Source organism: Dipteris shenzhenensis, chromosome 28 (assembly GCF_047967505.1).
Source record: "Dipteris shenzhenensis isolate YYH24624 ecotype China chromosome 28, Dip_SZ_1.0, whole genome shotgun sequence".
In the NCBI taxonomy this organism is placed as follows: Eukaryota; Viridiplantae; Streptophyta; class Polypodiopsida; order Gleicheniales; family Dipteridaceae; genus Dipteris; species Dipteris shenzhenensis.
This window is the reverse complement of record NC_141623.1, coordinates 10497891-10514886: the sequence shown is the minus strand read 5'-3', so window position 1 is coordinate 10514886 and position 16996 is coordinate 10497891. Positions and strand designations below refer to the sequence as shown.

General features: G+C 43.1%; 1 protein-coding gene across 1 annotated transcript; it reads right to left on the bottom strand.

Moving 5' to 3' along the window:
- Positions 1–888: 888 nt before the first annotated feature.
- LOC147883157 (SKP1-interacting partner 15-like) lies at positions 889–2806 on the bottom strand. Its single transcript, XM_087400141.1, has one exon. The coding sequence runs from the start codon at positions 2208–2210 to the stop codon at positions 1140–1142; it is 1071 nt and encodes a 356-aa protein (XP_087256267.1). The 5' UTR covers positions 2211–2806; the 3' UTR covers positions 889–1139.
- Between the last annotated feature and the right edge of the window lie 14190 nt (positions 2807–16996).

Below are 16996 nucleotides of genomic sequence, written 5' to 3'. Positions count from 1 at the left end.
CCAACCATGGACTTACCAGGCATGCAAAATCAAGCACTACTCAATCAGGTCAAAAATTATGCTGCATACAGGTGCACAAATTTACAATGCTTAGGTTTTGTCACTAGTTGGAGAAAGAGATGATGAAATGTATCCTTGCAATCTCGAGCAACTGCCACCATCGTAGAAAAATGTATTGTAGTTACTTGCAGAATTCACCACTAAGGATAGAAGGAACTAGAACTAACCTGGGGCCACAACTTGCAAAAACTCTAGAGTGCTATATTACAGAAAAGCAGAGAAGGTGGAAATGCAAAAAAGACGGAAAATGCAGAAAGACGAAAAAGTGAAAAAGGTGGAAATGCCGAAATGTGGAAAGGCAAAAGAGAGGAGAGAGAGGAAAGAAAGCCCACTAACAGCTAGTCAAACAGTGGAATCTAGATAATGCCATTCATTTGGTGCCAGGACCTAAAGTTTGACCACAAACACGGATAAATGCAGAACGTTGAAACTTTACTAAAATTCCTTCAGACATGAGGGAGGTAACAAGAAAAAAGCCTACAGTATCCAATTAAACTTCCGAATGCATGTCGTAAGAGTCATGTTGTAAGCTATTAACTTCAGACTGCATGTAGCACGCACACCATAACACCACTACTTACATGACACAACCAAAAAGCTTCAAACCATGGACTTTACCAGGCATGTAAAATCGAGCCTTGATCAGGTCAAGATAGTATGCTGCATACAGGTATAGTCCAAACCACAAATCAACAATGCTTAGGTTTTGCAGAGACTCGCAAAAACCTGGAGCCACATTGCAAAAACTCTAGAGAGCTATACCACGATCAAAAGCCTACATTATACTCTGAGGTAGCAAAAGTAAAATTATAAGGTGACAGATGCAACAGGACCTAAAGTTTACAACAAAACGGATAAATGTAGAACGTTGAAACTTCACTAAATTTCCTTCAGATATAAGGGAGAAACAAGAACAAAGCCTGATTGCAAAAGATCCGACTTGGATATATAGCTCCTATATTCCACCTCACAAGGAACGCATAATTTCTACAAGCCCTGAGGAACAAGGGCACCTGTGTAAACACCCGCAGCGTTTGCAAGGACTCATATTGTCGCTCCCGAGTATAATAAATTTAAACCTAGGGATACACATCTAATCTGGGTTCAAAAGGGAAACCTTTACAGAGGTAAGCCTTTTGATACTTGTAAACAGGGCAATCGTCTACCCAGCGCCATGACGCCTCTCCCTCTGAGAAATCGCATACCACTAATCGCCCTGGAGTCTTGCTGGAAAAGTACACTGTATCTCTCCCTCCAAAGATTTTAAAATCAGCCCCTGGATTGAAATGCTTGTAGAATGCCATAGGCATCCTTGCAGCTTCGCTCCACTCAAGTGTCACCAGATCAAGCTTGAGGATTATAAATGTATAGCACGAGTTATTGGGTGCCGATCGCCTAAGCCCTCCCGTCAAAAAGAGACAGCCATCTGTCTCCAAAAGACGAGGCTGCCTTAGAATATCAAGAATTTCGCCCCACTCTGGTCTGTTCAGAGGACTCCACACCTCCTTAGATCGAAGCTCAGACAACTTAGCGTATACAAGCCTCCAACTAGATCGCCATGGAGAACCCATATTCTGAAGACCGTAGACTACACCATTACAGACTACGGGGCTCCTTGGCCTGTAAGGTAAGCCAGTGTTGAAAATCAGCCAGGAAGCACTGTCAGAAGAATGAAGGGCCACCGTGTCACCGCTGAGAACCAGAATCTTGAAAGGGTTACCGTCTTTTCCTTCGATCATCACGGCCACGGTAACTAACAGTTCATGATTCAATTCAGGCAGCACCTTGTACGTTCTCGTGAAAGGATTGCAGACACACATGACGAATTTTTCGTGTACTTGACCCGCAACGCAGAGCAAACCGCCGGCAGCAGCGACGGCTTCAGTGAACTCTGGGGGAAGAAAAGCGAGCGAGATTCGATGCCACGAGTCCAGGGAGGCGTTGTACAAGACCAAGACTCTGTGCTCCTTGAATCCACGTTCATCGAAGACTGCCACCCATTTCTCACGATTCAAGACGCCACATGTGCGCAAGAAATGAGGAGAGGAGAGGATCTGGTTCCACTGTTTGCAAACGACGCGAGTGCGAGCGATGTGCAGGAGAGGGAGGTAAGAGAAGATTATTTCCAGGAGGTCTTGGGGGATTAACATGACTTGAAGAAAGCAACAAGGACATACAAGAAGCTTGAGGCAGAGCTCAGGAGGGAGCCAAGGCCCGATTTCTGCAAGCAAAGCAAGGAAATGAGAGCATGCTGAAGATTTGGAGAGGATGACCCAGAGAAATGGAAGGGGAAAAGGATGGATTTTGAGAGGGAAAGACACACAGAAAGAGGGTTTTGTAGGATTTTGAGAGGGAAACAACACAAATTGAAGAGGGTTTTGCAGGATTTTGAGAGGTAAACACACAGATAGAAAGGGTTTTGCAGAAGCTGCAGATAGATGCAGGGGATGCACAGAACTCTGGGACCCAAACTGGATAAGGGACAAGAAATGGGTGGGAAGATCAAGGGCTGCAAGAAAAGACAATTTGGAACTGAAGGATATGCAGAGCAGAAGAAGAAGTTTACAACAGAGGGGTATGCAAGAAGAAGTACTTCTTTACAACAGAGATAGACAGGACACAGAGCTCCGAGGCAGCATCAGAAAAGATGCAGCATGGAAAACATGAAGAAAGCCAAACTCACTCACTAGACTCAAGCAAAGCACTCCAAAGACTCACGCAAAGGCCAAAAAAAATAAGTTGAATGACTTTTGTCATTCAAATGCCCTAAGTTGGGAGTCCACCAATAGTTGAGAGAGGAAAAGTAAGCTCTAACTTCGAGAAGTTGGGAGTCCACCAATAGTTGAGAGAGGAAAAGTAAGCTCTAACTTGGAGAGGAGAAGAGCGAGAAAAAGGTGGAGATCATGTGGAAATTCAAGGCGGGGATAAAAAAGGATTTGAAATTAGTTTCGCTTCTTCAAGCTCGGCTGCCATCAATTAGGCTTCCTTGTGAGAAGTGGCAAGCCAAAAATACAAGCAAAGGCAAACATTACTCTATCACAAAAGACTCTACCAAAGGCAAACATTAGGTTGCCATCTCAACAGGCTCATCAACTCAGGACAGTAAAGACTTAGGGGAGTAAAGACTCGTGTAGAGACATAATATATTCAAACAACAAAAAAGACGGATTTCAATAGGTATAAAAGAGTAAGGACCGAGGGTGGTGGCCAAAACAAAATTTGGATGGATGCAAGTCAAAAGGTTCACATGACCTATCGGCCATCCTCCAATAATGTGAGTTGCAGGCTGCCGTCGTACTTGGCCCAATTAGGAGGGATAACCTTTACACATTGCGGCCAATGAGACAAAGAATCTGTCCAACATGTGAAGGCTACCCACGCCATGTGGTAGATTGAGAAAATTCACCTGCGAAGTGCATTGAGTGGCTCCCGACTAACCCAAATGTTCTCCTTCAACCGCTACACTAATCAATCGCCGCTGGTCACATCTTATTTAAGTCATGTGAACCACCACGGGTGATGTCCATCCATATCTTCCTCCATGGCGACTGGGTCATGTGAACCTGCCCTTAGATTGTAACGCAAAAGACTCACCAACTTTAGAGTAAAGACTCAAGGGAGTAAAGACTTAGAGAGACATTCGAACCACCTACATACCCCCTCCCCCCCAAAAAACAGATACAAATGAAACAAAGGAGTTGAGAGAGAGGGCACCCAAAACACCGCCAAACAACGTCTTTAGAAAAGACACTTGTCATTCCCACTTTATTATTGTTTTCTTAGTTCATGGTTTCCACTCTTTTTCCACATCCCATAGCTTTCTTTCTTAGTTCATGGTTTCCGCTCTTTTTCCACATTCCATACCTTTCTTTAGCTACACTTGCTATTCAACCAAGCACTTTCATTAGCTACACACACTACCCTACTCAACCACTCCTTTGTTATCGGCTTGCTCCACTAACATCATACTATGGGGAAAGGTTCAATTTCCAAGGTCCCATTATTGCCTCCTTCAAAGATTTCCACATTCCCATTATTGCCTCCTTCAGGATGCTTCATCCTTTCCGTCATTCCTTGTCTTGATTTAGAATATCTTTAAGACTCATGTCGTCATGTCAATCTAGTTAATTCAAAATTGAGCAATGTTTGGTCACACAAGTATTGTGGTTAAGTTAATAAATGCTCAACTCATCTCCTTCTTGACAAGAAGAAGATTTTATTTAGTTGCATCTCCAAATTTACTAAATCTTTATTTAGCATATCTTTGGGGCCACGCCTACTTATTTTCTATTCTCTTTTTATACCAGTCCTTTTTGTGTTGATCACCCTCTTAAAATAATTGTTGGAATATAGAAAGATCCCATAGCTTTTGCATCAATTTCATAATATTGTTTAGGCTAAGAGAATGCTAGGTGATAAGTACTATAAGAGCAAATCGTTTTTGTGTGCACCACCCTCTTTATATAATTATCATAATATTTCACCAAAAGAATCCCCATACCTTTCTCATTAATTTCATAATGCTGTTTAGGCTAAGAGAGGTAGTAAGACAATTTGAGTGAGAGAGAGAGAGAGAGAGTGGTACACAAGGAAGTTTAAAAGAACATTAGCATAACTTTAACACAAGGCACTATGAATATAACCATAGAATAAGTAAAAAAGAACGTTGAGATACATACTGCTTAAGAATTGTAAAGCAAGTAGAGTAGCCCTCCATAATAATATCATCAAACCAAATTTTCATCTTGCATAAAGAGGGAAACGGAAGGGTCACATCTTGTGCTATTCTCTTTTGCCATTATGAAAAAGGGAAAAAATGTGCTTTCTCTTTGATGACTTTTAGGATTACATAGACTAAAGTAGAGTTCTACTTTCAAGTAGTCATATTTTTTGTAAATGCCATCGCCTTGTGCCCAATGTCTATCTGATCTATCTTTGGTTCTATCTATGTAATTGCACTGATTTATACATGGCCTATTTTTTATGTGAGCAACACTTGAAAATTAAGAGTGTTTTGTAGAAATCTAGTGGATAGTCTATAGTTGGAAGGAGTACCTTCTTCGATGTTCTCTTTGTTTCCATTGGTTTTTTGTACAATCTGTTGGATAGACTATAGTTGGAAGGAATATTGTCTTCTCTCTGTTGCCATTGGGCTTTTGGAAGAAGTCCACCTCTACTCCAAAACTTTTCTCCTTTTTTCAAATATAAAAAATAAAATAAAAATGCTGAGTTTATTAAATAAGGGGGGGTGGTTAGCCCACCCAAAAAAAAAAGATCGAGTGTTACAAAATTTGGTCCTAAGAGGGCTACTCGCCCTGGACCTGCGCTGCTTAGTAGTAGCTAACTAACTAACCAGATCTCATGGAGGACTGTAGCAACTACAGAAGAGCATCACTAACAATTGGGTCCTTTTTTGCGACGATATGGCTAGAGTCTCTGATAGCTGGTCTCCCAGACTGCTAGGATGACCAAAGGCTCTAATTAGATGCCAGCTTGCCGCCAAGGCGAAAGGGAGCCTGACTGTGTCACTGAGCAGCGCTGCTCTCCATTTGGACGAGATTTTGAAGCAGGTCATCAACCTCGAGCTTCTAACTACTTTCTCCACTTTCCGCCAAACTTCTCGAGTTGTTGGGCAACTCCAGAAAAGGTGTCTTATGGATTCTGGTTTAGAGCCACATAGGCCACACATCGGGTTTACTGGCAATCGTTTCGCTAGTTTCCCTCTCACCGGGAGCCACCAATTCATCACCTTCCAAAGCAGGAACCTTGCCTTGCCCACCGGTTAGGACTTCCAGAAGGAAACAAACCGCTTCTTCCACCACACCGACCTAAATTTGAGATTCCACCTTCGATTAAGATCGGGGCTTCTGGAGTTTGTCTGTATGAGGTCTTTGTACACAGTCCTAGCTATCAGCTTCCTTAGGGGGGTCTTGCCAATCATCCATTGATTGGCCCTCCAATCTGAGGACGCTACTGTGTTTGTGGGCCATGTGTCTGGGATCCGGTTGCCTAGATGATGTCTACTTCTCCGTCGGAGAGGGCGTGGGCTTCACGGATCTATCCCACAGTTTTCCAGTCTACTTTCCTTGGGTCCCAAATGTCATCCCAGGTTCTGATGGCTTTCTTGAAGAGGTTGCATGCTCACCGAAGGTCGAGTGCGAAGGGTTTGCCTTCTTGGGGGAGAGCCATGCTCCACCAAATACTTTCTTTTAAGCTAGCGTCCCCACGGAGGCATGTACGTCCCTTCCAAGTCATGGCCTCCACCCCAATCTTCCAAGCCATCTCGAGGCCTTGAGAGATTTTTCAATTTTAGATGTGGAGCATGAAGGAGGAGCAGATGCGGTCATACCACCCAAGGTCAGCCATCTTCTGACGCCCCTAGGATTGGAGTTGACAATGAAGAATTTCACCATAGCAATCTAGGGTGCATTAACTTCGAACATAACTTCGAACATGCTTGTTGGTAACCACTTACTCAACATTGCAACATTCCTGAGGCGGTAGTCCAAGAGGTTGAGTCTGCCCTGCGATTTGGGGGCTTTTAGAGGTTCCCACGGGATATAGTGCATTCTTCTCTTGCCTTGTTCCTCCACCCACACGAAACTACGAAACAGTTTCTTGACTTCAAGCCAATGTGACTTTGCAAAGTGTCAGATGGATACCGCATATGTGGTTGAGGCCGCTAGCACATGATGCACCACTAACACCCTCGCATTCCAGTAGCTCAAGGCCAATCCACCCCAAGCATGAAGCTTGGCTTTTAGTTTGTCCATGAACCATTCAAATCTATGTCTTTTGTTTAGGTCCACCCCCAGCGGGGCTCCCAGGTACCGAACTACTTTACCTTTGGGAATCAACTCCACCCCTAGGTCCATCACCCAGGCTGGCGGGGGGCCATATGCCAACCTGAGTAGGAACGTCTTCGACCAGTTGCATTTGGATCGTGCGGCTGCATAGTATTTCTCCACAATCTGTATCAAGGTCTCCACACTTCGCTCATCTTCTTGGATCAGCACCATTGTATCGTTAGTTGGCAACCCAAGAGGTCCCCCATCGGAAGGGAGAGACCTTTTATCGAACTGTCTACCATGGCCGATTGCAGCATTGACATTAGCGGCATAGTTGCTAGGGCAAAAAAGAGAGGGGCAAGGGGGCAACCCTGCCTCACCAACCTTTTGAGGTTGAAGCAATCAACACTGCTAAGGCGTTCCCAAAGAGGGTGGTTACTTTGCGGATAAAGTCAATGCCAAAGCCGAGTTTGTCAAGGACCTTCACCAAGAAGTCCCAGTGGACTCTGTCGTAGGCCTTTTCTAGGTCAATGCCAAAGAGTAGCAGTTTTTGGTCCCAGGCTCTTGCATAGTCAATAGAAGTAGCCACGTTCAGGATGTTGTAGAAGATTTCTCTGCCTCTAATGAATCCTGTTTGTTGTTTGTCTACTGCTGACCTACAAATCTCTGTAATGTGAATCGCCAGCACTTTAGTGATGATCTTATACGATGTGTTTAGCATGGTAATTGGCCTCCAATCACCCACTTTGAGTCTAGCCTGTTTTTTGGGGAAGAGCTTTACTAGACCCGCATTTACATCCTGGGATAGAGATCCTGCTATCACAGCCATATTTGCCATGTCCGTAAGGTCCTACCCAATTAGTGCCCAAAAGTCACAGTAGAATTCCGTCGTCAAGCCATCAGGGCCCGGTGACTTTTCATTTGTTATCTAGCTTAGTGCCTCCTCCATCTCTTCCACGTTGAACGGCCTACCAATTTGGCTGCACTGGTACTCGCTGACTCGAGGTATCATATCTGCAGTTGTAGCCTCCATGTTCTAGCATCTTACATTGCCAGTTCAGCCATGACTGCCCCCAATTCATTAAGGAACACTTCGACCATGTGCCAGAATTTTGATACCTCTCTCCCATTGGCCTCCATTACCTTATCTATCTTTTCTCTCTGCTAGTTTCGCTTGACTGATTGGAAGAAGACCTTGGAGGGGCAGTCCCCTACTATTGCGAGCCATGTCAGCCTAGTTTTAAGGCGGGCGTGTTCCGCTTCGACGTTTTTTGCTTCATGGAGGGTGACTTCTGACTCTGAAAGGAGAGTGGTTGCGCATTGATCTTTGGGGAACTCCTGGATTACCTGCAGTAAAGATTCCTTGATCTTTATGAGGGCTTCATGACTTACATTTCGTCCTGCCTTTAGATTTTTGTCAGCTACTCTGGTGGTCTGCATAACCCTACGGATCGCCGTGTCCCAATTAACTATTGGGTTGGCTACCTTACCCGTCTCTTCACATCACGTCCTTTTGACGGCGAGACAGTAGATTTTAGACTTCAGAAGTGTGGGGTTAAGATTGAGGGGAATGTCACATGATCTGCCTGTTTGACACGGGATGCAAAACCTCCACACCACCGGCATGTGGTCAGAAATCGAGGTGCTTGTAATGTAATGCCCGCTTGCCAGGGCCTGTATCCACCAGCCCTCCTCCGTCATGTAGAATCAATCGAGGCGGGCCACTTAACTCTACTCCCTTCCGTATATTGTTCCAAGAGAACCCCTTTAGGCCTTCTTCGTCAATTTCGATGGCATCCACTAAACCATGGTGGAGGAAGAATTCATCCCATTCTTCGCATTCTGCACCCAAAAGCATAGCACCCGTATGTGTGCGGTCAAACATCTTTTCGGTGAAGTTCTAGTCACCTCCCAGCACCCAGTGGTCACCTTCAATTTGTGCGCTTAGCTAGCTCCAAAAAGTACTCCTCTCAGCTGCTCTGTTGGGGGCATACAAGCTGGCCACCCCGAACTCAACCTTCTCGACTACGAGACCTACCCCTATCAACCACCCCTACAAATCCCTAAACTACTCTCTTGGACTCAGTGAACCCTGGACTACCACTATTGCCCCCCCCCTACCCCTCGACGGACCATTGATGAACACTTCGTAGCCTAACTGCCTAAGGGAGAACCACAGACTATCCTCATTTCCACACTTGAATTCTTGTAGTAGAACTACTTTTGGGTTAACACGACAAATGAGTGTAATGTATTCTCTCTATTTAATCGGATTAGAGCACCCCCTCATGTTCCATGACAGAATTGACACCCCGTTCAGCCCCTCTCCCTCCTAACTTAATTGGTGATTGCTTTGTATGCATCCTTAAAAAAATTAAATCGATTCTCTTTGCTCCCTCTGGCAACTTCTTTGATTCTTTTCGACAGGTTGCAATGTGGTGACGAACATTCCTTTCCACCTTCTTCTGGCACTACTTCTTTAGGCCTTTCCTCATGCATGCACTTTTTTCGATTGGCTTCGGGCATATCTTTGTCTGGGGCACCTTCCCGTATCTGTTGTTGGGTTTCGTCGACCTGAGAGACCAGTTCTGCCCCTACACCATTGGAATTGTGGAGCTCTTCCTATCAAACACCCCTAAGATGATCAGCATTAGCACAGGACACCCACCGGCGATTGAGGGAGAGGCCTGCCTTTCCATCCCACCAGTATGGGGATTCGGCGACCGAACTTGAGTGGAGAGCTCCCATGGATGGCCACATGTGCTTGGGGGTCCCTTCCGACAAGCTCGGCATCCTTCTACCTTTGGGAAGAGGGCTTTTCGACAATTCCTTCCGCTATCCCTTCAACTACTTGCACCTTATCTGGGGCACCTTCTTCAACAATTCCCGCACCTTTTGCCAATCATGAGTTGGCGGCGGGGGCTTGAGCGGACAGTTGCGAGCAAAGCAACCCAGTCCTTTGCATGCAATTGGGAATATCCCAAATTTGACATGCAGCGTCAGTGGGGGACCTTCAAGAAATTGGACTTGCATAATATCTGGTGTGTCCTGGGATCTCTCCTAGAGCACCCAGGCTCTCTTTTTGCCTGGCGGGGTGCGAGAGAGGTTGGGGGGATCTGTAGGACTCTACCAAGGGAGGTAGCAACAATACTAAAATTTTCTTCCAGCCATGAGGGAACAAAAGGGAATTCCAACCATACTGGGCACTCATGCAAGAGAAAACGATCGATGCTAAAATCTGCGCTCTAGGGCAGGACCAGAACCAGCGGGGCACCTAGAAAGATAAACGATCTTCCCTACATATCATCTTTGATCGTTTCAGAGGCGCAATATATGAGAAAGAACCCCTTCCCCAAAAAGCATGCTGAATACCCATTCATTTTGGGAGATCGCATTCGAATGCCATGAATTGTTCCAGCTCTGCCGGTGAGGGGATACAAATTGTGAAGAAGAGATACACTACTCCGTGAGCCAAACGCTCTAGCTATGGGCACACGTCATCAATTTGAAGCATACAAACTATCTTGTGTTTCCTGCCCGTCAAGGCTGTCTTTCCACCTCCTTGGCCCTTCTGGGTGGCCAGCTCTGCCTATAAGATCTTCCGAGCTTCTTCCTCGGGAAGGGAGGAGAAGCCACTCTGCAACTTTTTGGCCAGCACGTCTGCATACGATGGCATTTCATTAGGAGTCTCGTCATGAGAGTCAGGTGCAACCGGTAGCACTTCCTCCATCCCTTCTGAGAAAGTGTCATCTTCACTTAGATCCCAAGCTATTTGATGAGGTGCCACTCCACCCTTGCCACTCATTGCCTCCTCAAGGATCGGGGGAAGGAGACTGCTATAGGTTCTAGGCCTCTTCCGAGGTAGGCCTATGGTCCCGCCATGTTTGGACCACGTGGCCAGCATGCACAGAGGTAACAGGCAGTCCTCTAGATTGTGCTACACTTCCTGTTGAAGTGAAAACTTTTCTCCTTAAATAGATTGGAGTTAACAATGGATGTGATTTTCTCCATCGTGATGGGCAGATCCAAGGATCTATCCCTGAATGGTTTGTGATAGTTATCTATGATTCTCCTCACTAATTTTCTATTTGTTTGCAAGAGATTTGCAATAGGACTTCTCACATTGTAATGAAATGGGACATTTGCATATAGTATCTAGAGATGCCCTCTCATATTGTGTCGAGCGGAAATTATGTCTTTCTTGTCAACATTTCTTTGTTGCCTTCTAAGTATGACGTGGTTTGTTCGAAATGTGTTATGTGAATCCTTAAAATAATTAGAAGAGCTTAGTTAGTCTTTAATTTGATCATGTGAGTAGATACAATATGAGACTCATGTCTAATGATTTGCTTTTCGCCAATGGATTTTTCTCACATTCTTTAGGACCCACCATTCCTTTGCACGCCCTCCATTGTGTTAATGAAGTTCACCCATGTTTGTGTGCATGTGCACGCATGCTCATGTGCATGCATGTGTACACACTTGCATGCATGTGCAAGCACGCATGCATGCTTTTGTGTGTGTGTGTGTGTGTTCACATGCATGCATGCACGCGTGTGCATGCACATAGGGGGGGGGTGTGTGTGCGCGTGCACTCGCATGGATGCACACGTGTACACGTGCATATAGGTGTTTGCATTTTCATGCATGCTTGTGTTTGTGTGTGTGCATGTGTCCATGTGCAAGCATGCACACAGGGTGCGCACACACATGCATGCATGCACATGCACATGCACGTGCACGTGCACATGTACGTGCACACATGTGTGCAAGTGCTTGCAAGCTCGGGTGCATGCGCATGCACATGTCTTACACATGTGCATTTGCTCACATGCGTGAATGTGTGCGCACATGCACGCATAGTTGTGTGCACACATGTACACGTGCATGTGCACACGTGTGTGCGGGGGTGCCTTCATGCTTGTGTTTTTGTGTGTTTACATGCACATATGCAAGAATGTGCATGCACACACATGCACACTATGTGTGTGTGCATAGTGTGCATGCGTGTGTGTGTGTGTGTATGTGTGTGTGTGTGTGTGGAAGACAAGACAACAACCCCTTTGCATAGTGAAAAGACAAAAGAGCCAGGGTGAAGGATAGAAAGAGAACATTATAGAATTAAGGAAGAGTTTGAGTATGTAGGTAAAGCACCTACAAAATTGCATAAAAAGTATATAAGAGCTGTGATAAGAAATTGCAATAATGTTTTTGCAAAAAAGATAAGAGATTGGTGAAGTCCTAAAATTTTCTCTAATGTTTTATTTTATAAGATATTATAGTGATAAGAAAGTTTTGATTGAAAAGTGATTCTTCAGCAAGGAGACTAGTAGTATCTCAAGGATAAGAACTAAATATTCCCTGAAGGATAGAAGGACATAAAGAAAATATAAATAAAGCTGCTCCAAGGAACAATATGAGATAACAAAGATACATAAGGAAAAAAAAAATTATGGTATTAATTCCCTTTTCATCAAAATAGATTAATAAAGGACCACTCACCTGAAAAGCATCTTATGTCATTAGAAATATTCGATATAGCATATTATAATAGATCTCTTACTTATGTGCATAATAAAATGATGTAAACTTCAAAACCAAACCTATATGCGTAAACATTACTAAATGATTGTATTTTAACAAATTTGGCCCTTTCCTTTAGCCTTCCCCTTCGAGTCAATAGGGTTTCTTATCCTATTGTCTACAAGGTGCTAGGCTAGTAGCTCTATCTCCTTAGGCTTTCCTTTTTCTTTTTTTCTACTAGCATTTTGGTAGTCAAGGACGCCTTTTTCTAGGTGGCTGCATCCCATGATCTCCTCTCCTTTTCCTTTTTCTCACCCCCTATTTTCTTCCTTTTCCATCCCTCCCTTTGCCTCTTCCTTTTGTTAGTAGGATTTGATTTCTTGCTTTGTTTTCATTGGAATTTTAATTCTAGTGGTGGTAGCCGTTTGGTCTAGCCAGAGGGCCTACTAGCATGGGAGCTCCCTCAACTCCCATTGCGATTTGGATATTGCTCTACTCAGAGGACAAGCAATCGGTGAAGCTTATAGTTTAGTCTTTATAGGGCAAAGCATTGATGGGCCCCATAATAGGCATCATGCCCATGAGGGGCCAGGTCAAATGTTGGATATAGGCGAGCTTGGCACTAGAGGGTGACCACAATCAGGAGGTCACCCTCTATAGGAGGGGTGTATTTCTTCTCTACTTGAGTTCCCTTAAGTTTATTCAAGCCCTCTTGCTGTAGAGTCTTATTTTCCTATGCATGCATCTAGTGTTTTTCACACCTTGATACCATGGCTTCATAGTTGATGATATGGATATGAGACACCATGTGCCATGGTTCCAAGCCACACTTCATTTCTTGAGGCTTATAAAGGAGTATTTATCCATTTTTTCCTCCATTGGAGGTTGTTTTGGTACATCCTTGGAATCTTTTCCTATTGTAGCCTTGCCCCCTATAGATGATGAGGTTTTATGGATCAAGGTGATCGTTGAGTACGTAGATTTCTTACTCGAGGAGATACTTCTGAGACCTTGGATGGGGCCACCAGGCACTTCAAGTTTTGGGCCTCCAAGGATAATGTCTTCGATGCTTGTAGATGGGGCATTTGGCAAGAGCCTCCCCCCATGGGGTAGGTAGGACCTCCACCTAACCGCAGCCGCATACAAACTAGTAGGAATCACAAACCCCTTTGGTTTTTCCTTTTGTGGGGGTGTGGATCCCCCCCACCCCCCGCATTCTTGTCTTCTCCCTCCCCTTGCTGCTGTAGTATCCCTCTTGCATAATCTCTCTCTGCCTTAACCATCACAACCCCCCACCCATCTACTCAATCTAGGCATAGCTTCCCCGAAGTCTAGGACCGAAGCCCCACTCGGGGCAATATCTCCTTATTGACCTTATTCCTTAAAAAATTCATCCATCTTTCTTATGATCCCATTTGCTTGAGAAGTCTTAGCTACTATACGATCATCATATCCTTATTATGCCAAAGTAGTGGCATACCTAGGTCCATGCACCAAGGGACTCTATGATGTACTTCCCTCACATCTTGCCTTTTGCCTCACATATCCCTTCAAGGTTTTTGTAAATTCTTTAAAGAAAAACATGGCTAGCTCATCCACTATGTGTACAAGTGAGTGCAACTAGGATGCCATAATGCTTGAGGGAAAATTCTTTGATAGAATCATAGCCTTATCGCTGCTTGATAAGGAGATCTCCTTTAAAAAGATCGATCTTTTTGCATGCCAAAATAAGATTGCAACATTAATCATCAAGTACATATATGAGATTACTTAGATAATATTGGTTTATTGGATGTGTGTGTGTGTGTGTGTGTGTGCGTGCACATGCATGCATGCACACACACACACACACACCCTTTAAGGTGACCACCCCTAATCTTGTAGAGTGGATGTTTTGACATCTTTGGATAATTTCCCTTTCACAACAATTGGAAGGATGAAGTATATGAACAAAATAAAGTTACAATGGCTCATTAGGATAAACACTTAGGTTAATCATGAGAGTTGAGGCCACTAAGCTTATTTGAGAAAAAGGTCTTATATTTATGTTAGAGCCAACAAATTATTTTTACAATATAGCTTCTCTACCACTAAAGTCATTGCTCTTTGTAAAAGCATGAGTATTGCCATTACCAAGTATGGAAATATAAGAGATGAGGACCTATAAAAACTTATGAGAATCATGAGATTTGAGCCATTAAGCTTATTGTTCTTTTTAGAATCTCCCTATAGGCTCCCTGTAGGCAATTGCATGTCTCCTATTAGTGTTTGAAAAGAGGTTATTGTTCTTCATCAATCCCCCTCACTCTTGCTCAAGATTCATTGTGTGTCTATTAGTGTGCAAAAAGAGGTTATCCTTCTTCATCATTTCCTTCTCACTCTTGGTCCGAATCCATTCAGGCAATGCATGTGTTCTATTAGTGTTTCAAAAGTGTTTATCCTTGTTGGTTATCCTTGTTCATCATTCCTTCTCACTCTTGGTCAACATCCATGGTGCCTTCAAAAGAAGAACTCTGTTGCCATTGTTTTTTTACCACAAATGCCTCATCTTATCCATTGTTCTCAGTTCTTTTGATGATCCCCATATGTCTCTCTCACTAATTAAATGCTCCCAAATAGAATACCCCACATTTTGAAAATATGCATGAGATCTAAAAGGTAATTAATTTGCAAGTGAACCCAAGAATGCTCATAGATGTAAAAGATGCACATGATCTAAAAGATGATTTGCAACTAATCCAAGAAAAGATTGATAGCCTCTTTGTTCTTGTTGGTGAATGCTATCCATTTTGTCTCCATGTCTCAAGCCAATTTCTTGCCTTCAAGTAGGGTGGATTGGGATTAATGATCCCATGATCTTCTTCAATGTCAAGAGTATTGTGCCTCCAATCAATTGCCATGAATAGGAAATCCATGGTATCCATTTGTTGAGAAACCTACATATATAAAGGTTGATGTCATGTCCATAGTTAAATTCCAGCATAAATAACTCACATAAATTAACACTTGAATGTTAGTCACTCTCCATATCTAGGGAAAGCATGTATGGTCTAGAAGAAGATTACCTTCATCAAAACATCATTACTATGGTGCAACTCACAAACACACAAATGCCACTCCATAGGGATTGGTGATCCATTGTCATCAATAGTGCCATGTACACATCAATATTCTTCACCTTTCATTTCACTAGTATAAGGAGGGCAAGTATTGTGTCCCTTCCTTATAGTCAATCATGAGGGGATTTTGTAATTCACCACAATTATGGGCCATGTTGCAAAATGATTGATGCTATCCACTATGCTACAAGCTCAAGGTGCAAGTTACGTGACTCCTCTACAATGTCTAGCAATGTTCTATCCATGTCCTCCCCACTTGCGGGAATCTTGATATGGACTTACATGTAAATATATATTGCATTTGATCTATGGTTGAAAAGTGTCTCAAAATTCTAACAAAGGTGGCCTTGCTTTATAGGTCTTATCTACACTTAAGATTCACACACTTTGGACAACTAAGAAAAGACCCAAGGAAGAGAATAAGAATCACAATTTAAAAAAAAACAAATAAACTAAACAATTAAACAATAAGAGAATGAATCTACCTACGATGAGATCTTTGCTATCCTATAGGTGTTAAAAAAAGGAGATTTTGTGTGGGACTCTCTTAATCAGTCAACTTTTGATAATCTCAAGGAATCCGTTCTGTAAACCCCAATATTTTTTTTGCCCAAACTTTTCAAGGCCCTTCCTAATAGAGGTAGGTGCAAATGGAAAAGGCCTAGACTAGTGCTCCAACAAATTCATGATGCCATTTCTTATTAGGGTGGTTATAAGGAGTGTATCTACCCAACTCATGATCAGGAGATTCTTTCCATTATTCATGCCATCACGAAATGACACCATTATTTGTATTGTAGTCATCTCAAGATGAGGACATATCATGTATTTCTTCTCACAAAGTAACCTTACTCCTAAACAAAGAAGGTGGTTAGAATTTCTACATGGATATGATTTTCATATTGAATATATAAGAGGGAGAGAAAATGTTGAAGCTAATGCTATGTCCATGTTATGGTCTTGTCAATGCTATGTGGTTTCTAGCATTTATAAAGATTGGATTTATGATATTCAAGAGGAATATGTGGAGCAATCAGAGACAATTGTTAATATTTTTGATTTACAAGATCCACATGGTAATGATTCTCCAACTATGATTGAGGAATGGACTTAGTTCTCCCTTAGTTTTCCATGTTGGTTTGGGAAAGACACATGAAAAGGTTAAGAAGAGTTTCTATTGGCATGGGTTGTGGAAGCATGAGTTATGTTAAGAGCTATGTACAATGTTAGCAAAATAGGACCAACAACACTCATGCAGTAGGTCTATTACATTCCTTGGCATTGTTCTATTGTGGCAATGCTTCTTGATTATATCATGGCTACTCCAGTCCTCGCAATCTTGTTTTGTGAGATCAAATGTGAGATGTGGTACTTTATGAGAAATTTCTTTCTGCTTCCTGGATTTCCAATGATGATGTGCAATCCTATCTTTGATGCTGCAAGTTGTCTAAAGATTGACTCTTGTTTGCTTGTAAGTGTTGCATTAGCAACCATCTTAAACTCATG

Coding starts and splice junctions, on each gene's coding strand:
- LOC147883157 (XM_087400141.1), bottom strand. CDS start 2,210: ATGTTAATCCCCCAAGACCTCCTGGAAATAATCTTCTCTTACCTCCCT.